The sequence below is a fragment of the Aquarana catesbeiana genome, linkage group LG08 (assembly GCF_042186555.1).
Source record: "Aquarana catesbeiana isolate 2022-GZ linkage group LG08, ASM4218655v1, whole genome shotgun sequence".
Taxonomy (NCBI): Eukaryota; Metazoa; Chordata; class Amphibia; order Anura; family Ranidae; genus Aquarana; species Aquarana catesbeiana.
The window spans coordinates 43716379-43741922 of NC_133331.1; the positions used below are offsets into that span (position 1 = coordinate 43716379).

Genomic DNA, 25544 nt, shown 5'->3' on the forward strand with positions numbered 1-25544 from the left:
CCCGAGTCTGACAAATTCAGGAGCCGAAAAGTCACCTTATGCACAATAAATTGCATTTCCCCTAATGTGCTGTGAACAGAAAGCAGAGCTTCTGTGTTTGAATAGAAATTAGATAGAGATTGCAGATGATTTGTGATGCATGTCAGGGCTCACTTCATATCAACAACCCGCTGTAATTACACCCTGAGCTCTGCACTTTCATAAGATTCCCTTCCAGAGAATGAAGGATTGAGATACAATGGCAACGATGTTAACCATCATTTTCTGGGGTGCATCTCACCAAGCTGTCCAGCCAAGGCTGTCTATGTCATTTCTGCAGCTCATGGTCTTTTTTAATGACTAATTCATCGTTCACTGCAGATGTAGTTGGCCTATCACCATTCAGTGTTTTTTTTATAAAACTGGCCACACAATACGACTATGCAGTGCAAAGGCCTACTTGATGGGACTGCATTGGTTAACCACTTGCCTACTGGGCACTTTTACTCCCCTCTTGCCCAGGCCAATTTTCAGCGCTGTCACACTTTGAATGACAATAGCACGGTCATGCAACACGGTGCCAAAACAAAATTTTTATCATTTTTTTCACACAAATAGAGCTTTCTTTTAGTGTTATTTATTCATCACTGGGTTTTTTTGTTTTTTTGCTAAATAAACAAAAAAAGACCAAAAACTTTGAAAAAAAACAAAAAACATTTTCATAGTTTGGTTTGCAAATTTTTTCTCCTTCACTAATGTGTTCTGATGAGGCTGCACTTATGGGCACTGATGAGGCAGCACTGATGTGGTGGCAATGATGGGCACTGATGAGGAGGCACTGATGTGGTGGCACTGATAGGCTGCACTGATGAGGAGGCACAGATGAGGCTGCACTGTGGGTGTGCAGCGGGCGCGATCACGGGAGGACATCATATGACACCCTCCCAGAACTGGCCGGCGCTGTAGAAATCATTCGGCTATAGTACGGTCAGCAAGTGGTTAAAGAGGAGCTCCAGGCCCCCCCAAAAAAATGTAAAGTCAGCAGCTACAAATACTGTAGCTGCTGACCTTTAGCATTAAGGACACTTACCTGTCCAGAGATCCCGCGATGTCCTCACCAGAGCCCATTCTCATACCACTTGACCTTTGAAAGATTTGCCCCCTTAATGACCAGGCCATTTTCTGCGATACGGCACTGCGTTACTTTAACTGACAATTGCGCGGTTATGCGACGCTGTACCCAAATAAAATTGGTGTCCTTTTTTTTCCCACAAATAGAGCTTTCTTTTGGTGGTATTTGATTACCTCTGCCGTTTTAATTTTTTTAACTATAAACAAAAAAAGTCTGACAATTTTGAAGAAAAAAAACAATATTTTTTTACTTTCTGCTAAAAAATATATCCAATAAAAAAATTGAAAAAAAATCAAATTTCCTAATCAATTTAGGCCAATATGTATTTTGCTACATATTTTTGTTAAAAAAAAAATCCCAATAGGCGCATATTGATTGGTTTGCACAAAAGTTATAGCATCTACAAACTATGGAATATAGATGGGAATTTGTATTTATTTATTTTACTTATACTAGTAATGGCGGCGATCAGCGAATTATATCGGGACTGCGATAGTGCGGTGGACAATCGAACACCTAATTGACACTTTTGACACTTTGTGGGAACCAGTGACACTAATACAGTGATCAGTGGTGCTAAATATATGCACTGTCACTGTACTATGACACTGGCTGGGAAAGAGTAATCACAGCAGAAATTGCCCTACGCGGAAGTGCAGAATCACGTATATATACATATATATATATATATATATATATATATATATATACATATATATATATATATATATATATACACACACACATGATTCTGCACAGGGGGGCCACCTGGTAGCAGTATATCAGCTATGGGGTGATCCTAACTGGTTAATCGGTGCTGGCATCTGAGGTAAGGGAAGCAGGAAGTGCAGCCTTGCGAGTGCACAGTCTGAGCTGGAAGTGGGAGCGGGTACCTGACAAAACCAGGTACCCGCTCCCCCCAAAAAGTGCCAAAAGTGGCACTGGAGGGGGGGGTGCAAACTAGCGGAACTTACCCTTTTGGGGAATCACAATTACAGGGTGATGTGATTGTACAATGTATATGTAAAGCATAGTGTAAATTGATGGTCCTATATAAGGACCTATAATAAAGGATCTGTGCACATGGACCACTGACCCTAACTGCAGGCTGGATAAAATCTTGTAGTTGGCCATAGTTTGGAGACCCCTGAACTATTCCCCGTATATGAACCAGGATCGGAGTAGAGGTCTACTTTTGTATGGGAGGATTGTGCTCCAAATGCACTTTTAGAGGCTGATTATTCACTATGGTGATAAATGTTCTGCATTTTGTCATTTGTAGAAAATTTTTCCGATATAGTTCAAGAACACAAGAAAAAAAAAAAAGTCAAACTGTCCTGGGAAAATAAAAAATAAAAAATGAGCGCAATTTACCTGCAGGAAGCTTTATTTTTAGCCCCGCCGCAGATCTGCTCTGGCACAGCGTCTGCCATCCGCGGATTTCCCGTATGTAGCTGGCACAGCTCTGAGCTTTCCGCCAGTAAATTAGGACAGCACTGTATCTGGATGTTCTCACATCGAGGTGTGACATTTTCATTTGTAGCCTCCGGGGATGAAATCTTTCTTGAGCATCGCTTGACACAAAGCGAAGATGTGAGCGGCGCTGGCTGTCTGTGCCAGTTTAGCCCGTGGGCAGCACGTTGGCCCAGACTGAGAGCTGGATCTGTGTCATGTAGAGACCTCTGTTCTTCCTAAGTCAGTGGGTGATGTCTCTGTAACGCAGTGCAGTCACGGCGGTGCTGTGCAACGGGCAAGTTATTTCACAATGGGGCTTGCACCCGATGATGGCTTCTAATAGTCTCCTAGTCCCACACACCATTCCTCTGTATCATTGGCAGTCTGTGCATGCCCACAGCACAATGACACTCATTTTAGATGCAAGTCAGTTTCATGTGAAATGGCATAGAGTAACATTTATATAGTAGGCTGCCTATATGAGCAGGCAGGGCTGCGTGAACGACGCGGCTGATTCTAGCGTTAGGGGAGATAATTGCCCCAAGTACAGAAAGCAATGAAACGTTCTCCGATAAAATGAACAAAAACTCCCAGAAGTCTTAGGGAGAGCTGCAGCTACAAAGAGAAGGTGCAGTTTAGAAAGTAGGCAGGAGGCATATATATCTATGTATATAAATACAAGTCAGTGATCTAGCCATCCAGATACAGCTTAATACACATTCACAATGATCAGCCATAACATTAGGATCACTGACAGATTAACTACTTGCCATCCGGCCAATGCTGACACTTCCATCTACTTTTTTTTTTTTGCTAGAAAATGACTTGCTAGAAAAAGAATCCCTAAACATTTTATATATATATATATATATATATATATATATATATATATATATATATATATATATATATATATATATATATATATATATATTATATATATATTATATATATGTGTGTTTTTTTTTTTTTATAGTAAAATGATGGGTGTTGCAATTTTTTATGTCACACAGTATTTGCGCAGTTTTTCAAACGCAATTTATTTGGGACAAAATACATTTTAATGAATTTAACTGCACACAAACACAAATAAAATATAAAAGATGATGTTACGCCGAGTAAATAGATACCTAACACGTCATGTTTTAAAATTGTGTCCGCTCATGGAATGCCAGCAAATTACGCTGCTTAAAGTGAATTTTAAGGGTTCGTGTTTTTTTTTTTTTTTTTTTTTTTTTTAATAACAAACATATCATACTTACCTCCACTGTGCAGCTCATGTTGCACAGAGTGGCCCTGAATCTCGTCTTCTTGGGTCCCCCGGCGGCTCCTCCCCACATCAGATAACCCCCCTGGGAGAAGCGCTCTCCCAGGGGGGGTTACCTTGCGGGCGCGCTTCCATAGAGGCCGAATGCAGGACGTGGCCCCGCCCCCGGTGCTTGCGTCACTGAATTTGATTGACAGCAGCGGGAGCCAATGGCTGCGCTGCTATCAATCTATCCAATCAAGAGCCTCGAACCCCGAGGCAGAGAGACAGCGCGTCCCCGTAGGTCAAGTTCCAGGGCTCAGGTAAGTAAAATGGGGGGGCTGGGGGCCGGTCACTGCCAGGTGTTTTTTCACCTTAATGCATAGGATGCATTAAGGTGAAAAAACACAAAGGTTTACAACCCCTTTAAAAATCCCCATAGGCAACGCTTTAAACGCCTTTACAGGTTACCAGTTAAGACCCCTTTCACACTGTGCCGCCACCGGCGTCAGCGGTAAAGCGGCGCTATTTTTAGAGCCACTTTACCGTCATTTTAGCGGCGCTATTCAGCCGCTAGCGGGGCGGTTTTAAACGAAAAGAGGTTAAATCCACCCGCAAAACGCCGCCGGAGCAGTGTTTTGCCGGCAGTATCGCATCGCTGCCCCATTGATTTCAATGGAGAGCAGCGGTGGAGGAGCGGTGAGTTCACCGCTCCTTCAAGGCTCCAAAGAAGCTGCTGGCAGGACTTTTTCTGACACCCTGCCAGCGCACCGCACTGGACTGAATGGAGCAGCTGTTTTAGGGCGGTTTGCAGGTGCTATTTTTAACGCTATAGCGCCTGCAAAACGCTTCAGTGTGAAAGCTAGAACCTGGTGTTAGAATCACTGTCACTTTGACAGTTGCGACAATACCTCACATGTGGTGCGATCATCTTTAACATATGCGTGCGGAAGTAATGTATGCGTTCGCATTTGCGCGTTAAGCAGAAGGGGGGGGGGCACTAAGTTTTTTTAATTATTAAAGTGGAGTTCCACCCACTTTTACAACTCTTCAGCATCCCTCACTAAACTGTGCACTGTAAACAAATTGGATATTTTTAAAAAAATTTTCTCAGCACCTACTGTATTCATTTTTCACTTCCTGCTCCCTGGCTGTGGCCCATCGCATCATTTTCTGTTTGCAATGCCTTCTGGGAAAGGGGCGGCAACTTCCTCTGACACTGCCGTTGCTATGGAAACCTGACTTGAAACCTATTACACCGCTTGTGCTGCACTGAGCATGTGCGAGATCTGCAAGGATGAGATCCAGGAAGAAATACAGTCTGGCTTCAGATGCCCACACTTAAGATGGCCACGGCCTGCTGTAAGTTTATAAAATAACAAACTACTGCTATAAACTAACAAAACAGACCTTAGTTTACAGACTAACTTTACTAGAATACATTAAGCTTGTGTATTATAGGGGTATTTTTATTTAAAAAGTATAATTTCGGCCGGAACACCACTTTAATTATTTTATAAAATAACAGTTTTTTACACTTTTTTTTTTATTAACGTTTTTGCTATCACAAAAACATCCTTTATGACAGCATGGGCCATGACAGCCAGGTAGTCTTTATGGAGAGCCTGGGAAAGGCGGTGGTGGTGGGTGAGACCCCCTTTCGCCACCCACAGAAGCCACTCTAATCACTTCTGCTGGATACAGACGCGCCGGCTTAACATTTTTATACCGGGATGAAGCTTCCAGGTGCAGGCATCATCCCGGTATAACCACTGAAACCCGAAGACGTTCTTGGACGTCCCCCCGGTGGGAAATGGGTTAAAGTGGAACTTCACTCTCCCAATCAACATTTAATATTTTTAATCCTCATGCTGCTAGCATTAGTAAATAGATAGGAAAGTATATCATATTTACTTGTTTTAAACTTTTTTTCCCACATTTCTTCAAGTGTAAGTAAACCCTCCTATCGTTTTCAGCCAAGGGTGGTTTGAAAGTTTGGTTGAGAACACAACCAATGGGAGTGTTACATTTCCGGCACGTGTCGGAAATGAAACTGTTTTATGGATGGGTTTACTTCCGCTTTCAGTTACTTCCTGGTTTCTTACCTAGGCAAATTATGTCATACATCCCAGGAGTCTTCAGGGGAGGAGGAGGGGTTTCCTCAGCTAAGTACACCCTCCTGCATGCATGCCTGAGCTAAGAGCAGATGGATTCCAAGAAGCAAATTCTACATTAACAATTTGCCCTTACTCAAGATGGCCACAGCCAGAAATGCTAGGTGTGGCCACAGCCAGATTCTGGTGTGGCAAAAAAAAAGGGTCTTGCACGATTTTGGTGCGGATGCGTTGCGATTTGAACCATACAAAATTAATGGTTTAAATCACACTGCTGGCCCACCCTTTGCAGCTATAACAGTTTCAATTCTTCTGGGAAGGCCGTCCACAAGGTTTAGGAGTGTGTCTATGGGAATGTTTGACCATTCTTCCAGAAGCGCATTTGTGAGGTCAGGCACTGATGTGGATGGGAAGGCCTGGCTCACAGTCTCCGCTCTAATTCATCCCAAAGGTGTTCTATCGGGTTGAGGTCAGGACTCTGTGCAGGACAATCAAGTTCCTCCACCTCAAACTCGCTCATCCATGTCTTTATAGACCTTGCTTTGTGCACTGGTCCAAATCATTTGGTGGAAGGAGGATTATGGTGTGTTTTTCAGGGGTTGGGCTTGGCCCCTTAGTTCCAGTGATGGGAACTCTTAAGGAGTCAGCATACCAAGACATTTTGGACAATTTCATGCTCCCAACTTTGTGGGAACAGTTTGGGGATGGCCCCTTCCTGTTCCAACATGACTGCACACCAGTGCACAAAGCAAGGTCCATAAAGACATGGATGAGCAAGTTTGGGGTGGAGGAATTAGAACGGAGACTGCGAGCCAGGCCTTCTCGTCCAACATCAGTGCCTGACCTCACAAATGCGCTTCTGGAAGAATGGTCAAACATTCCCATAGACACACTCCTAAACCTTGTGGACAGCCTTCCCAGAAGAGTTGAAGCTGTTATAGCTGCAAAGGGTGGGCCAACTCAATATTGAACCCTACAGACTAAAGCTGGATACACACCATACAATTTTCTTTAGATTTTTTTCCTTTTAGATTTACCAAAAACATATACTATGAGGTCAAACCCTAATATTTTCAATTTGTACGCAATCAGGCAGGCCCTTGTACTACATGGTTTTGGTAAATCTAAGGGAAATCTGACAACAAAAGTTGTATAGTGTGTAAAGGTCTTAAGTGATACTAAAGGATCGTTATTTATTTTTTTTAAACAACAAACATATCATACTTACCTCCACTGTGCAGCTCATTTTGAACAGAGTGGCCCCAAACATCCATTTCTGGGGTCCCTCGGCAGCTCTTCCCCACAATAGATAACCCCCTTAGAGAAGCACACTCCCGAGGAGGTTACCTTGTGGGCGCGCTCCTGAGTCCAGCATTCGGTGTCCATAGAGGCCGAATGCAGGACTCGGCCCCGCCCCCCACGTCATTGGATTTGATTAACAGCAGCGGGAGCCAATGGCTGCGCTGCTATCAATCTATCCAATCAAGAGCCAGGAACCCGTGGAGAGAGGGACGGCAGGGACAGGCCGACGGTAATACGGGGCTCAGGGGCCAGTGACTGCCAGGTGTTTTTTCACCTTAATGCATAGGAGGCATTAAGGTGAAAAAACACCAGGGTTTACAACCCTTTTAAGACTGGGACGCCATTAAAGTTCATGTGTGTGAAGGCAGGTGTCCCAATACTTTTGACAATATAGTGTATGTAATGACAAACTTACACATAGGAACAGTTATTTTTCTTCAACACATTAATGCGATCATTCATATCTGATTTCCCTTTTTTAAATAAATGCCATTGTAAAAAAATAATAATAATAAATATAAATGCCAATATAAAAAATAAAAAAATATAAAATGCCAAGAAGAGACTTGTGCATCCAAATGTAAATTCCAGATGATAAATCGGACTTCTCAGGCTGTAACCACAAGCTGATTTGCTGTAGTAGGTGCAAAATGAAAAGCAACAAAAGACAAAAAAAAAACCCCACACCATTTTTTACAAAGCAATAGTGCAGGGATGAGGCCGTCTTTCTATCTGTGAAGGGACATAAACAGATGTGAAAGTGAATATAAATAAGCTTGGCTGCAAAGTGAATATAAACTATATAACCATAGAAAGCGCAGAGGTAATGTCTCTCCGTGTAGAAATACGTCCAGGAGTGTCTTCCTGTAATAAGATAGAAAAATAATCCTTGGAAGAGTAACCTTAATCAAAATATCATGCATACAAATAAAAATCGAAAAACCTCATAAAAACAGCATATGACTGCCGGTGAAAGCGGCGAGGTAATATTCCTGACTGCAGGTAACTATTAATAATGATGTAAATGTAGAAATATTAAAGCTGCTGGAGGGGTCCAATTCAGTGGAGATTCACACACTACATGGGGGATCACTGCTGCTACGTGACCGCAATGTAATGCGACACAACGAGCAACGCTCCGCCGGAGACAGACGCAGCTTTTCACAGGTTTTTTTTTTTTATCACGTAATACATCTTGTAAAAATATTATCTTGGTTTATAAGTGATTGAGTGATTTCCCAGGTGTTCAAAGCTGAATTCCAGGCAGATAGTAAAATTCATTTTTTTTTTTTTATTCATAACAAAATATATTATAAAATGTATTTTAACCGCTTCAGCTCCAGAAGATTTGGCTGCTGAATGACCAGGCCATTTTTTGCGATTCGGCACTGCGTCGCTTTAACTGACAATTGCGCGGTCATGCGGCGTTGCACCCAAACAAAATTGACGTCCTTTTTTTCCCACAAATAGAACTTTCTTTTGGTGGTATTTGATCACCTCTGCGGTTTTTATTTTTTGCGCTATAAACAAAAAAAGAGCAACACTTTTGAAAAAAAAAACACAATATTTTGTACTTTTGTATATAATATAATATATAATACTATAATAAATATCCCCATTTTTTTTTTTTTTTTTTAAAAAGCAAATTTTTTCTCAGTTTAGGCCGATATGTATTCTTCTAAATATTTTTAGTAATAAAAATCTCAATAAGCGTATACTGATTGGTTTGTGCAAAAGTTATAGCGTCTACAAAACAGGGGATAGATTTATAGCATTTTTATTATATTTTTTTTTTTACTAGTAATGGCAGCGATCTGCGATATTATGGCAGACACGTCGGACACTTTTGGGACCATTGACAATTATACAGCGATCAGTGCTATACAAATGCACTGATTACTGTAAAAATGTCACTGGCAGGAAAGGGGTTCATACTAGGGGGCGATCAAGGAGTTAACTGTGTTCCCTCTCTGTTCTAACTGAAGGGGGGATGGGACTGTCTAGGTGAGATGACAGATCGCTGTTCATACTTTGTATGAACACACGATCAGTCTCTTCTCCCCTCAGAGAACCGGGTCTCGCTGTGTCACGAGTGATCGCTGTAGCCCGGCGGTCATCGCGCCTGCCACAGGGCGAAGTGACGTAACATAACGTCATTTCGCCCAGCCGTACCATTCTGTTGCAGTGAAAAACTGCGGCGCTTGGTCGGCAAGTGCTTAAGTGCAGCTGGTGTAAATACATGAATTCTCTTGTAAACCCAGATACAGCAGTAAATTCAGACTATAACAAGGGAAGCGGGGGGGGGGGGAGGGGTGTGCTACCTTCAAAAGTATCGGCAAAGATCATGCTGACAGGAGGAAAGAACAGTAAGATGGCCTTATCCGTTGCTTGCTGCACCGTTACTGCCCAATCACAGACTTGGGTCGTTTCGTCAGATTAGGCGACCCGTCAGAATTTGTAACGAAAGTGACGTTCCGTCGCCGCCATCTTGCTACACCCCGCACTCGTCCACAGTAAGGATACACTGAGAAGGGGGAAAGTGGACATCTTGTTACACCCACCGGAGTTTTGCATTCCACACTTATTTTTAACAGTAAACTCAGCTTATATAGTGAAATTCAGTATTTAAAAATCCCTCAGACTGTTTTGATGTTGATTTTTCAAAGCAGCGGTGTTCTGTCAGATTAGAAAACCTGTGAGATCAGCAGGCTTGCCGCTGCTTTTAAAATTCAACATCTAAACAGTCAGATGGATTTTTAAATCCGTAAGCAGCCATTTTTAAGTTTTATTAAAAGTTATGCTATGTGAATGGGAGCATGTAAAAAAATAGAAATATATTTTAATCTTTTTTTACAAGTATCTACAGGTCGGTAGTCTCCTGCTCTGATGGGGTTATATCTACAGTTAAAGGTGTAATTATGCAAGGTAAAGGTATTTCTAGTCAAGTTCTCAATGGCACCAGATACTTTATCTCTTTTACCTTAGGTATACTGTATGTGTTATATGAAGCCCTTCTTTAGTCATTTCCACATAGACCTCTATATCCATTATCCATTTCAGGCTCGTGTGAAGGACCCTTTGACACTGTATTTGATTGGGTGAGGAAGGAGAGGAACCAGTTCGGAGAGATGGTAGTCCGATACAACACGTACTTCTTCCGGAATAGCTGGTACTGGATGTACGAGAACAGAAATAACAGAACACGGTATGGAGATCCCCTGGCGGTTTCCAATGGTTGGCAAGGAATACCCACGCAGAATATTGACGCCTTTGTACACGTCTGGACCTGGACCAGGGATGACTGTTACTTCTTCAAAGGTATGGCAGACATTTTTTTTTTTCTCGTTTAATCTGTTTATTGATTTCCATAAGCAGATACAAATAGACATTTTGAACTTGAACCTGTTATGGACCACCCCACGCAGATATACTGTGGCAGGGCGGCCCTCCTGCGTGAAATCACGTACCTGTACATGATTCCGTACACTGGGTCTGGGGCGCGTGTGCTGCCGGTGACTCGCTCCCGCTGTGATTGGACACAGCGGGAGCCAGTCAGCACGTCGGGCGGACGTGATGTCCACCAGGACACGCCGATCGTTCTCAGGAGAGGCAGAACGGCGGTCTGCCTATGTAAACAAGGCAGACCACCGTTCTGTGAGAGGGGAAGATGGAGATCTTGTGTACCTGCTAAGCAGGAACACGGATCTCTGCCTTCCCCCAGTTAAAGCATCTCCCACACAGTTAGAAAGCACTCCCTAGGAGCACATTTAACCCTTTGATTGCCCCTGATGTTAACCCTTTCTCTGCCAGTGTCATTAGTACAGTGACGGTGCATTATTTTTTAGCACTGATCACTGTATTAGTGTCACTGGTCCCCAAAAAGTGTCACTTATGCCGCGTACACACGAGTGGACTTTACGGCAGACTTTGTCCTGCGGACTTTGACAGACTTTACGACGGACTTTCCGAATGAACGGACTTGCCTACACACGATCGAATTGTCCGATGGACTCCGGTCCGCCAAACCAAGTATGCCGTAAAGTCCGGTCGTGTGTACGTGGCATCAGTGTCAGATTTGTCTGCCGCAATGTTGCAATCCTGCTAAAAATCGCAAATTATTAGTACAAAAAAAAAATCAATACATAAAAATTCAATAAATATATCCCATAGTTTATAGACGCTATACCTTTTGCACAAATCAATCATTATACGCTTATTTTACCAAAAATATGTAGCAGAATACACATTGGCCTAAATTGATGAAGAAATTAATATTAATAAACTATTTTTTTACATTTTTTTTATTGGATATTTTTTTTATGGCATTAAAGCAGAAGTCCTGCGAAAATTTTTTTTTTTGTAAAAGTCAGCAGCTACAAATACTGCAGCTGCTGACTTTTAAAATAAGGACACTTACCTGTCCAGGGCGCCCGCAATGTCGGCTCCCGAGGCTGAACCGTCCCTCGGATGCTGCCGCCGCCATCTTCGGTAAGGGAATCAGGAAATGCAGCCTTGCGGCTTCACTTCCCGGTTCCCTACTGCGCATGTACGTGTCGTGCTGAGCAATCCGAATGGTCCCTGCTGTCTCTGGGACCCATGTGTGTCCCAGCAGACAGCGCGGGGGGACGGGAAGAGGCGTAGACTCCCGCGGGAGTCTATGCCCGGAAGTGGGTGCAAATAACTGTCTTAGACAGGTATCTGCACCCTCCTCCTCCCTGAAAGGTGCCAAATGTGACACCGGAGGGGGGGAGGATTCCGAAAAGCGGAGGTTCAATTTTTGTGTGAACCTCCGCTTTAAATAAAAAATATTGGGTTTTTTTTCAAAATTTGAGGTGATCAAATACCACCAAAAGAAAGCTCTAGTTGTGGGGGAAAAAAAGGACATCAATTTTATTTGGGTACAGCATCACACGATCGCACAATTGTCAGTTAAAGTACTGCAGTGCCATATCGCAAAAAATGGCCTGGTCATGAAGGGGGGTAAACCTTCGGGGGGCTGAAGTGGTTTTTAAATGGCAAGTGAGATCAACAGAGTACCATTACCTTAGGTTAACAGGTCTATAAAAAGGGTACAAAGAATCAATATTAGAAAAATGATACAAGTTAGGTTTTTTTAAAATACCGTATATACTCGAGTATATTTACCACAAAAAAATGGGAAAAACGTAGTGACCCGAGTATAAGATGAGGGTGAGAAATGCACAGCTACTGTAAGTGGAAAAGAGGGTCAACAATGCCCATTTGCAGCCTCACTGTGCCCATTTGCATGCCTCACTTTGCCCATTTGCAGCCATAGGTCTCCCGAACTTCAAACTTGGTAGTTAAGGGTTCCTGGATGCCCCCTAGCTGCAGCCAAAATTTGGGGTCTCTGAACCCAAAGGGTCCTGAAATGACATTGCTGCAGATGGACACAGTTGACCGAATTTGGGGCCCCGTATCTTGGGGCCACATAGTGCTAGGAACCCTAAACCTAGCACCATAAAATATCCAAAGCTGGGGTTTCTAGCACCAAGTGGCCCCGAGATACAGGCCCCTAAAAATCGGTTCAGAAAATGTCAAGCACTTTTCTGCAGCAGAGAATGACATTTTCCGAACCGATTTTGGGGCCCCGTATCTCGGGGCCACTTGGTGCTAGGAACCCCAGCTGGGGTTATGTTGTGATATGTTGTGGTACCAGTTTCACTGGGTTTGCACACCAAATTTGGGGTTCCTATCACAAAGTGGCCCTGGAAAATGAAATTTTTTGCTGCAGAAAAGTGCTTGACTCGACTATAAGTCGAGGGGGGCACTTTCAGCACAAAAAATGTGCTGAAAAACTCGACTTATACTCGAGTATATATGGTAATGAAGAAGTTGATCCAAATGGTAGGTTCAGGTAGGTGGTAGACAGGGTCTGAATACAAGAAGAAGGGAATAGGTATTGAAGGGAAAGAAAGGGAGGTGGAGCTGAAAAAAAATAAGCCATAATGATAGGTGCAGAAGGGTGGAGGATAAATGGTGGACAGACTGGTGGGCTACCCTCTCAAAGAGTCTAAAGGTATTTGGTCAAATCCCACAGGAAGAGAGCAAGCTATCCAGAGCTGCCAGACAGTCTGGAACTTCTCTAATTTATCATTGAGTTTTTATCATAGAGTTTTGTTTCTATTTTTTCATGCAGGAGAACTGCATCAATCCTAGACTTGGTTTTGCTTAGAGAGAGAGAGTGGGCTTTTTCCAGGTCTTAGCAATCATCTGTTTAGCTGGCTTAAAAGTGTACTTGACTATGCCTGGGGGCTTGAGATTCAAAAGGGCATATTGGGCTGAAAAAAGGGACTGTCTTATCTGAAAGTTCAGAGATCATCTGGAAAAACGGCATTCTAAAAGTGGTGTACTACAGGACAAGACCGGACTTTTTTTTATCAGGCTACATAATATAGGAATAGCTGCAATTACATGCCCTTAATTAGTACAGGGTGGTGTTACTTATGGTCTGTGCCAAAGGGCTTCTGTTTGCTTCTTTTCTGGCGATACAGGTCTATAGGAATGGAACAACTCCAAAATGCTGGAATTTCATCCCCTGGGGTAAACATCCAGTGTACATGAGAATTATGTCAATGAAAATAACAACGTACCAATTTTCTTACGGTCTGGGCTAGACCTCATTTTATTTTTTATTTGTGAAGCCAGTCAGTAAGCTCTGATGGCCCTATTGGCCTCTCGGACAGTTTGGGTGTCTACTTGTTTATTTGCATAGTTATATGCCTGCTAATTCACCCATTATGGATTTGCTGATGCTGACACCATACTATTACTGTATATTGGTCAGGGCTCTGGCCTTTGTGGTTTCTTTTTCAAAAACTTTGTATCTATACTTTCTTTAATAATAAAAAGATTGAAAGTAAAATTGAAGCTTTCCAGGCATGCAGCAAGTTTGTTTTCCCATCCAGATTACAAATCCAAAAACTCAAGTGCAACACATGCATCCCTGTTGTAAAATCCACTTGTGTGTTTCACCACTGGGCTCATCCTGAGGAAACTAGAAGTCTGCTCACCGAGCTCCCACACCAAACAAGCAATAGCAGCGGACACCCACATTGAGTTTCACATCCCAGACCCGTACTCATGACCTGGGATGCAGAAAAGTGATGGTGTTGGCCAGGAGCACATCACATTAGCCACTGATTTAAAGTGGAAGTAACTCCTCCTATTTTTTTCAGCCAAGGAAGCTGCCATCTTGGCCTCTGATCCTCAACTGCCATGATGCTGGACATGTGATCAGTTATGACACCAGCCATTGGATGGTTTGACAGCTTGGTTGAGAGCACAACCAATGTGACCCTTACATTCCAGCACTTGCCAGAAATGTAACTTTTTTCTGTTTCAATATGTTTATTAAATTTTTGGATAAACAAGAGATTCATAAACAAGCTTGTGCAGGGGCTAGAAATGTGTTAAAATTACCAATGATCAATATTGTTTCACAATTATCCTATGACATAGTGAAAATAGGGGATGGTATAAAAAAAAATGAATACTCTATAAAATGCCATATCCCCAAAATCGTCACCGAAGGGGGGGCTCTTCTCCAGCAACTCCCCTCCATATGAGGCAACGGCAGGAACCAGGATAATGAGAAACCAGAAAGAAAGCGAGAAGAGTGAAAAGGCAGACAGAGAGGGTCATAGATAGGAGAGGGGGGAAAGGGAAAAGGAGAATTCGGACTCAGGAGCCCCACAGAAGGGAATCAGACAAGGCCCAAACAGGACGCTTGGAGTGTGGGGAACTCATAAGAGATCCATGGTTCCCAAATTTTGAGAAATTTGGTGTGTCATTCACAATACTGGACATTAGTTCCTGAAGCACCATAGCAGTCATACGTGTCCTTACCTCTTGGAAAGCTACGCGTTGGGTCTTCCTGGCTTCATCTATAGTCCGTTTATCCACTATAAAGAGGTAAGGGGTCAGCTTCTGCTGTGGCGCGAATAAACCAGGTATTGGACAATGTAATAGGGCTAACTTAGCATCCCTACGGACTGTTAGATGGAAAAGGGTCTGCAGTAAGCCAACAACTCTGGACCAGAACCACACCAGTCTTGGGCAGGACCACCAGGTATGTATGATATCCCCCTGCTGTCCATAGTTGCGGAAACATCTATCAGTACTTCCCGGGAAAACATGAGCTGTGTGGGTTGGGACCCAGTACCATCGGAATAGGACCTTATATGCTGCTTCCAGGGTGTTTGTGTTAAATGAGCATTTGGCCACCATTTTCCAGGCCTTATCTCCAGTCTTACAGGTCTATGGGGGACTGGAGGTCCCTTTCCCATTGGGCCATATAAGAGAGGGGTGCTAATGACGAACGTCCATTCAAAGATGCATAGATAGCCGAAATGAGGCCGGGGGACCCAGGGACATGCTGACATGCATGTTCAAAAAAGGTCTTTTGAAATGGGTAAGTGGACGTGTGGCGTAAGGCAGTAATCCGGAAATTTTATTTTTTTAAACAGTTAAAACTATGGGTTTACTTCTGCTTTAAGAGGTTTGAACAGTCCAAGTAGATTCCAATACAGCTCCAAGGCTGAGGACTCCATTTGTTAAATGGGGACACATCCAGGGACAGCCTCCTAAAATTGAGAAATGCTCCCAGAAATTGGTGACGTCTGGTCAGCCTACTTTGAAGAGACCCTTTCACCACATCTGGCATGATCTGATAATCACTAGTAAGTGTGGAACCTGCACACATTTAAATACAGTGTCCCTACCTGCTGTAGCAATTCATGTAGCCTAAGCAGACTCTTCAGTGCTGCTCAACTTTCAGAAAATCAACATTTCTTACAATGTCAGAGCCTCAGAATTCTGTGCCACCCACAGCAGCTTCATTCTTGCTTTCCCGATCTGTATACTTGCTTTGAATCAGTGACTCAGCATTGCAACCATAAACAGCCAAGCAACTAGCATTTCTGAGAGAAGACCAGAAATGGCAGCCTTGGTATTTCTCTTAGGAAAGGTTTACTGTAAGGGGTTAAATTACACCATGTCTTTAATGTACTGGAAATACGATATATTTGTGTCTCTGTAAGCATCATCCCTTGCTGTTTTATATAACATGGTTTGTATCTTGCAACCGCAGGTCATTTGACCAATGTTACATATTATGAGTGTTATTATGTGAATTGATGGTGGAGTCCCTAGTCCACAGAAGCTCTTTGATATCTATTATGAAACGCATTGTATGAGAATTGGGAGTAAGTGTTGGCTGCTCTGGAGAACGGTATCCAATTATTTTCTTTCATGTGTTAATAGGAACTCAGTACTGGCGATACGATGGTGAAAATGATAAAGCCTACGCTGTGGATGCTCAGGGAAGAACCTACCCCAGACTCATCTCCGAGGGCTTTCCTGGAATTCCCAGTCCCATCAATGCTGCATATTTTGATAGAAGAACTCAACATATATTGTTTTTTAAGGACTTCCAGGTGAGAGTCAACTTCCATAATTATCTCATATTGTCAGTTGTTTGTTGGCTAACATGATGTGCCTTTCACCATGTGGGGTTTTCCATCTGTTTATCAGCAGAGTTGGGGTAAAAATCACAGTAAGTGCTGAGATACACAGACCAATTCTTCCCTGCCTGAGATTGCTTGTGTGTGCCATCATTAAAACAACTGTCTCAGAGATGATCATTAGACTTTTCTTTTTTACAACATCCTATATATACAGTGCCTTGAAAAAGTATTCATACCCCTTTAAAAATTTTCCACATTTTGTCATGTTACAACCAAAAATGTAACTGTATTTTATTGGAATTTTATGTGATAGAACAACACAAAGTGGCACATAATTGTGAAGTGTAAGGAAAATGATGAATGGTTTTCAACATTTTTTTTACAAATAAATATCTGAAAAGTGTGGCATACATTTGTATTCAGCCCCCTTTACTCTGATACCCCTAACTAAAATCCAGTGAAACTAATTGCCTTCAGAAGTCACCTAATTAGTAAATAGAGTCCACCTGTGTGTAATTTAATCTCAGTATAAATACAGCTGTTCTGTGAAGCCCTCAGAGGTTTATTAGAGAACCGTGGTGAACAAACAGCATCATGAAGGCCAAAGAACACACAAAATAGGTCAGAGATAAAGTTGTGGAGAAGTTTAAAGCAGGGTTAGGTTAGAAAAAAATACCCCAAGCTTTGAACATCTCACGGAGCTCTGTTCAATCCATCATCCGAAAATGGAAAGAGTATGGCTCAACAGCAAACCTACCAAGACATGTCCGTCCACCTAAACTGACAGGCCAGGCAAAGAGAGCATTAATCAGAGAAGCAGCCAAGAGGTCCGTGGTAACTCTGGAGGAGCTGCAGAGGTCCACAGCTCAGGTGGGAGAATCTGTCCACAGGACAACTATTATGCCCCGTACACACGGTCGTATTTTCCGATGGAAAATGTCCGATCGGAGCGTGTTGTCGGAAATTCCGACCGTGTGTGGGCTCCATTGGACATTTTCCATCGGATTTTCCGACACACAAAGTTGGAGAGCAGGAGATAAAATTTTCCGACAACAAAATCCGTTGTCGGAAATTCCGATCGTGTGTACACAAATCCGATGGACAAAGTGCCACGCATGCTCAGAATAAATAAAGAGATGAAAGCTATTGGCCACTGCCCCGTTTATAGCCCTGACGTACGTGTTTTACGTCACCGCGTTTAGAACGATCGGATTTTCCGACAACTTTGTGCGACCGTGTGTAGACAAAACAAGTTTGAGCCAACATCCGTCAGAAAAAATCCTAGGATTTTGTTGTCGGAATGTCCGAACAAAGTCCGACCGTGTGTACGCCCTATTAGTCATGCACTCCACAAATCTGGCCTTTATGGAAGAGTGGCAAGAAGAAAGCCATTGTTGAAAGAAAGTGATAAGAAGTCCCGTTTGCAGTTTGCGAGAACCCATGTGGGGGAGACAGCAAACATGTGGAAGAAGGTGCTCTGGTTAGATGAGACCACATTTTAACTTTTTGGCCTAAAAGCAAAATGCCATGTGTGGCAGAAAACGAACACTGCACATCACCCTGAACACACCATCCCAACCATGAAACATGGTGGTGGCAGCATCATGTTGTGATGCTTTTCTTCGGCAGGGACAGGGAAGCTGGTCAGAGTTGATGGGAAGATGAATGGAGCCAAATACAGGGCAATCTTAGAAGGAAACCTGTTATGACCCGTACTCACAATCGGAAATGCCACCAGCAAAAGACTTTTTGGTCGGAAAATGCGACCTTGTGTATGCTCCATTGGACTTTTGCTGGCGGAATTCCAGCCAGCAAAAGACTGAGAGCAGGTTCTCAATTTTTCGGTCGGAAAAAGTTCCTATCCGAAAATGCGATCATCTGTATGCGATTCCGACGGGCAAAAAAACACGCATGCTGCTCGGAAACAATTCGACGCATGCTCGGAAGCATTGAACTTCATTTTCTCGGCTCGTCGTAGTGTTGTACGGAACCGGTCGAAAGTTCAGAGAACTTTTGTGTGACTGTGTGTATGCAAGCCAAGCTTGAGCGGAATTCTGTTGGAAAAACCATCCAGGATTTTTCCGGCAGAAATTCCGTTCGTGTGTATGGGGCATTAGAGTCTGCAGAAGACTTGAGACTGGGGTGGAGGTTCACCTTCCAGCAGAACAACGACCCTAAACATACAACCAGAGCTACAATGGAATGGTTTAGATCAAAGCATATTCATGTGTTAGAATGGCCCAGGCAAAGTCCAGACCTAAATCCAATTGAAAATCTGTGGCAGGACTTGAAAGAATTGCTGTTCACAGACGCTTTCCATCCAATCTGACAGAGCTTGAGCTATTTTTCAAAGAAGAATGGGTAAAAATGTGACTCACTAGATGTGCAAAGCTGGTAGAGACATCCTCAAAAAGACTTGCAGCTGTAATTGCAGAGAAAGGTGGTTCTACTAAGTATTGACTCAGGGGGGCTGAATACAAATGCACGCCACACTTTTCAGATATTTATTTGTAGAAAATTTTGAAAACCATTTATCTTCTTCCTTCTGCTTCACAATTATGTGCCACTTTTGTGTTGGTCTATCAAATAATATCCCAATAAAATACATTTAGGTTTTAAGTTGCAACATGACAAAATGTGGAAAATTTCAAGGGGTGTGAATACTTTTTCAAGGCACTACAAGACCATTGTGTCCACTTCCATATATGCAAGAGACAGAATGAAAGATCAAGTTTTCAGCACGGAGGAGTCCTACAAATGTCAGTTCCTCATCTGAACTCCTGTACAGTAGTCTTTGGCTGTCGCAGGGGTGCTGCATGGATGAAAACATTTGAAATATCTGTTATATAACGTTGAACCTCTTTCCACCAAGTCACGTCCCATTTTTGGATGTGGGTTCAGAAAACTGCCCCATCACAACACACATTGGGGTCATGTAACTGAGTAACTTTTGCCCCTAAGAGGAAGGAACAATGTTGTCTCGTCCAGGTGCACCAATGTAGCTAGAGTTTTGTACTCCTTTACCTATTTCTAGAAAATGCAAAATACATAGCAAAAGAGCAACCCACCCTCCATAGCCTCCTAATGTAATTTAACGCAGACATTCCACCAAGATGCTGGCTGTGTCTGTGTATTGAGTCCTCATAGACATGAATGAAGTGGTACTAGAGACAGAAGATAGAGGTGTGCACATGCTGCAGGAGGCTGCCTCTTTCATAGAGAGGTAAGTAAGTAAAAATAAAAATGTAAGCAATAATCATTGTTCGCCCCTCGCCCAGCTAATAAGCGATCAAACATCTGTTGTGCATGTGCCCACTCCAGTGCATTCAATATAGCCTAATGCAAAAACTTCTGAACCTTTCCTATTGGATTTTAGGAACTGAGTTTTGAAATAAGCCTGTTCAGCCATGGCACACATTTTTTAATTCTGACACCTGTATGACTATTGGAGGCATAAGTGTGATAAAAGCGGATGTCAGACCCCTGCCCTTCTCACTAACTCATGACAAAGGACTGGCCAATCTCACAACGTGCTGCCACTTGCCTAACAATGCCACTCTCAGCTGAGCCCTGCACAAAGATTTTCCAGCTTGCGGGACCACAATCTAGGTGCCAGCAGCCTGAGAGTGATTGTCACTGGGTTAAGTTAATTAAGCAATTTACCCTTTAACTGCCACCACAACTTTTACCGAAGAGTCGGAACTTCCACAAGGTTAGCAATAACATTTATTAAAAATAAACATACACACACACACTGTCACCACAGACAGGTATATTCAGAAGTTTATACTACAATAGCACTCTTCAAGAGACAGGGATTCTTTTAGTTTGCATTAAAAGCTTCAGAGACAATTTTAACAATTTTCAAAATATGGTCTAATAATGAAAAGATCAAAGTGGTGTAAATAAAATATTTACAGAAGATAGGCTTTACAAAGAAATAAAGAGGCAATAAAAAAAAGGGAAATAAAAAGGAGTTATATTTAACATCGTCCTGGTTTTAGTAGAGTCCAGCGAATAAGTAAAAACGATACAGTGGCTCTCACAAGTCCTGTTAGGTGTTCCTTAGTTGATGGTAAAACGAGAGCTGTCAAACGGTCCTGGCATTCTCTTCTTCGCTGGTATCAAAGGGGTGTTGATAGAGGCCATCTGACCAATTAAGAGTCCGATGAGTGGTTTCTGGGATGTCTTTATGTTTACGGCTATGTCCCAAATACAATTTTCTATAGGTACTCATATCTTACATGCAGATTATTATCCAGCCTGAATTTAGCTTTGAAATGAATATAAACTTGACAGGTTTTGGATGCTTAGTTCATCTAGGGGAGGAACTGGGTCTGTTCTGCTCCTGGTACTCCTAGGTTAACGATGTTTGGGCTCAAAATTATACAAATTAACTGAGGGAGGTAAACATCCTGGCTGCAGTGGTGTATTTTGGTTTTGTGCTGCCCTAGGCAAGACTAAAATCAGATGCCCCCACATCTAAATTTGTCCCACCCCAGCCACGATGTACCGTTCTTGTCTCAGGGTCTGATGAGGAAGCTGCAGCCGTTCATCATCAGACCCCGAGACATGATTTGTACAAGTACCGCATATGTGGTCAATGGGGCAGAGGATGGGGTCAGCAGGGCAAGGAATAAGGTGGCACTGATAGGCGGCACTGATTGGCAGCACTGATGGGCACTGATAGGTAGCATTAATGGGCACTGTTGAGGCTGCACTTGTAATCAGGACACTGATGATCAGTGCCCTGTGTGACGAAAATATAAGCGTAGGATAGTTTTGCCTTAACTAGATGTGGTGTGATCTGTAGTAGTGTAATTGTAGATGTAGTTTAATTCTGGGTTATTAGAAATATAGTATTCTATGTCAGTCATGCACATATGTTCTTTCATTAGCATTTGAAAAGGACAGAGATTTTTTCTAGGATCAATGTGACACCTAGATGCCAATAAAAGTTCCCATTAGAGTAAACATAGATTGCCAGCTTCCTGAGGCTCAAAGAAATCTGCTAGTCATCTTGGCCACACGGATCTGCAGGGGGCATTCACAAGGCTCCGGACAGTCTGTAAGCTTTGATTAATATCAAGAGATCTAAGGAACCATTTTTATCTCTCATAAAAGCTAAAATATTAACGGCAGAGAGATGAAAATAATTCCTTGTGATCGTACACCTGATGGGTTACGTGTACATGTGACTCTGTATGTTTAGCAGGTGTGGAATCCTGGAGAACCACACAAAACTGCTATATGGCGCCTGATTGCGGCAGGCAGGCAGTGATTGGTACTGTTGCGATCGGCATGATGCGCTGGTATCGGAAATCCTATCCATGACCCAGCAATCAGCGCCGTTCTGGGCCAATTTGACTCTGGTCATTTCAGAACACAAAACATTTGTGGGCCGAGACAGGAACACCCCCCCAGGGTTGATTGGCCAAGGGCTAAAGTCCAGCCCGCATCCATATTTCAATAAATTGGGTAGCCTGAGATATGGACATTGTTCTTCCACGAAGCCAGTTCGAAACTGGGGAGTTCCCACATGTTCCAGTATGCTTCTACTAACGGATAGATTTTCTTGGTAAAGTTTATTTCTGTTTTTATCCCTTTTTATTTTCATAGCAAATTGCCAATTTGTGTGTCTTTCTGCATTTTTTGTATCTTTTTTGGTAAATCCTTTTTCTTTGTATATCTTATATGCACTGCCCACTTTCGGGATATTAAATGATAAAATTAATAAGTGACTTCTGTGTACTAAGCTAGGACTCATATCTCTGGAGAGGTTGTTGTATTTTAGTGCCTAAGTACTCGGTTTAATTTACATGCCAATCGGTATGCAATTGCACTGTGTGTTGGCAGATTGCATGCAGATTGTAAGCTAACAGATCTGCCAGACAGAGATCTGTGTGTGTGGTGGCTCAGCAGACCAGTCTGCGGACAAACTGTTGGGTGGTGGCAGGCTATCGTTTATTGTGTATCTGGTGTGTGGGTGTGGGGACAGTGGGAAGAGTGATTAACACCTGGGTTCAAGCTTGCAGGATAGCTGGAGGAATCCTAGAAGTGTGTAGTAATTGCTAGATTGCTCCCCAACCCTTAGAGTGCACCAGATTGTATGTAAGATTTGTATCTGCCTGTGGGTGGTCAGCTAGCCGGATTGGAGTGGAGTCTCCCTCTAGTGGTGGCCAAAGGTAGTGCAGGCTGTGAAAGTACCGCAGCCAGTCTTACATGCGCAGTATAAGTTCCCCCTTATTCCCTTAGTTCCTCATATACCCCAGTCACGGAACGGACGTCGCGGTTAGTTAGTAGCCGTTGGGGTGCGAATTCGTGACACCCTGATTATAAGTGTAGATATCCCCTTAAACACTGGCCAGTTACCGACTCTCTCCTCTCCTTATGCTGTGACATCATGAGGAAAGGAATGCCGATAACTGGCAAATGAAAAGAGGGGGAGAGAGAAAAAGGTCACTGTGCTTATGCCCTGCACATGAGAACATGGCTGAGATGAGCTGAGACATAAACAAAATAGATGTCACACACAGCTTTTCATGGGTCTAATGCACACAACCTTTGCAATAAATAAAATGCAACTGTACTTCAAGAAAAGGTTGTTATTATTATTTAAATAATATGATATGCCTTAAATATTCATCTACATTCAATAACACCCTAAGGAGTAGATAACATCAGGTAAAAATAACTTAACACACAGAAAAAAATGCATTGGGCTGGTACTGACAACCAAGGACTTAAAATCTTCAAATCCCAGTCCCCAAAAACCAGCAACATTTGGCTGCTATGGGGTCACTCTCTTAAAGGTGATATTTAGATTGCCGGACTACTATAGGAGTTTATATTGAGCAGAAATCTTACTTATTTTTGAACTCATTCACAGGTGTACGCCTTTGACATCGTCAGGAACCGCATTGCTCCAAATTTCCCTAAGAGAATTGTTGACTTCTTCCCAGCAGTTATAAAGAATAACCACCCAATGGGTCACCTGGATGCTGCATATTATTCATACACCCACAACACTCTCTTCCTGTTTAAAGGGAAGGACTTCTGGAAAGTGCTTAGCGATAAAGACAGGAGATCAAATCCCTCCCTGCCCCAGAATGGAGTGCTGCCACGCCGAGCCATAGCTGAGCAATGGTTTGATATATGTAATGTGCACACAACACTTCTGAGGCTATAATCATGGAATATTAGACTGTGCATTGCTTGGAAACAATGACAAGTGGGGATTTACACTCCACGCATTCTACTACAGGAAAATTGAGAATAATTTATACTCTGGACATCATCCTGCAGCTGCTGAGGAACTTCCGGCTGAAATTGCCAACAAGAAGAGCACTTACAGTTGCTAAGAGAGTGATGGTTACTTCAGAGAAAAAGTACACAGAAATCTACAAATCCTGCTGTGGCTGGCATGGGCAGTTTGGTCCACTGATGGTTCTTCATTATTGCAAGAATTCAGACAGAGCTCCCTCAAAGCCCTGCTGCTCAGCTGAACTCCTCAAGTCCCATTAATTACTAAAATGCTCAGCTGATTTTTATATTCTTCTACTGAGTGATTTAACTACTTATTGCAGTGGTTCTCAACTCCAGTCCTCAGGACCCACCAACAGGCCAGGTTTTATGTTTTATGCATACCAAGGCTTCACCAAAAATGGTTATTTTGGAATTTAAACGCACAGCTCCATGGTCACTCCTGGAACTCCTACCAAAAAATTTAATTTTTTTAAGTTTTGGATAGAGTGTGAAAAGTTAAGAACCTTTCGAGTCTTTGGTGACAGTTGTCAGATGAGGGGTTTCCACTGGAAACCTCCACAGTGGGGGCATAGACATCAGACAGGTATCTCCATTTCTAAACTCCTGTACCATTAACTTCTGGAAGGTTTTTAAGAAACATTTGGCTGGAGTTCAGGTTTAAAGAGAGCTTCCAACTATAACACAGCTGGGATCATTCTGGTAATTGAAAAGCGCATCTCTTATAAAGTGGACAATAGATGGGACATACTTGCCTATCTTGCTCTTTAATGACACTACAGCTAACCAATGCTGTTAAGACTTATGCAATCTAAAGGGGGTAAAAGTGGAACCTGGTGAAGGTGCATTGGGACACACAGATTAACATATCTCCCATCCTATACTCAGCTCCTCCCAGGTGCCACTTTGTGGAGATCTGGAAACTTTGTCAAAATATCCTGTGACGGTACAATATATTTGTAGACTTTTCAGCCCTTTTCTAAATAAATATTTTTTCCCAAAATATTCAAATAAATAAATGTATTTATTAATAAAATAGATAAAAAACCCCCCTATGAATGAGTTTCTTTTTTAAAAAGCCTTTTGTCTGATGTTGAAACTATTTCCTTATTGCCTAACACCTAACTTACTCTAAACATACTGGCAGCCATATTCTAAAACAAATCTATCTAGCTCTGTAAAGAAAAAAATTGCTTTATTTACCTGTTCTGCAGCCGCTCCGGTCGGGTCCCACGCTGAGCTGTCAGCGGCTGCGTCAGTGTGTAGGCGTGTGCAGGAGAGGCAGCCAACGACGGAAGCCCCATAGTAACTCTATGGATGATCTCACTTCCCAGGCATTTCCCAGCTGTTGTCGGTTCTCTCCTTCACTCAGCATCTGCCGCTGGAGACCGGACCAGAAGACATTTATAGAGATTTCTTCTTTACGGGGCTTGATAAAATAGTTTTATAAAGTGGCTGCAAGTAGATTTATAGTGAGGTTTTGGGTGAACTTCCACTTTAAATGTTACTTGCTACCTGGACTTCTGGGCAATATCTGATCTTTAATTTTTAAAATGCAGGTTATTTTA

The 25544-nt window shown here is 42.6% G+C and overlaps 1 protein-coding gene across 1 annotated transcript in view; it reads left to right on the forward strand.

Annotated features, from left to right (window-relative positions):
* Window positions 1-25016, forward strand: part of MMP21 (matrix metallopeptidase 21) — a 43166-nt gene extending 18150 nt beyond the window's left edge. The window contains exons 5-7 of the mRNA XM_073595755.1: window positions 10289-10546; window positions 16511-16683; window positions 23603-25016. Coding sequence (XP_073451856.1) covers window positions 10289-10546; window positions 16511-16683; window positions 23603-23902 — 731 coding nt within the window. The 3' untranslated portion in view covers window positions 23903-25016. The remainder of the gene's footprint in view (window positions 1-10288; window positions 10547-16510; window positions 16684-23602) is intronic.
* Window positions 25017-25544: the final 528 nt, after the last annotated feature.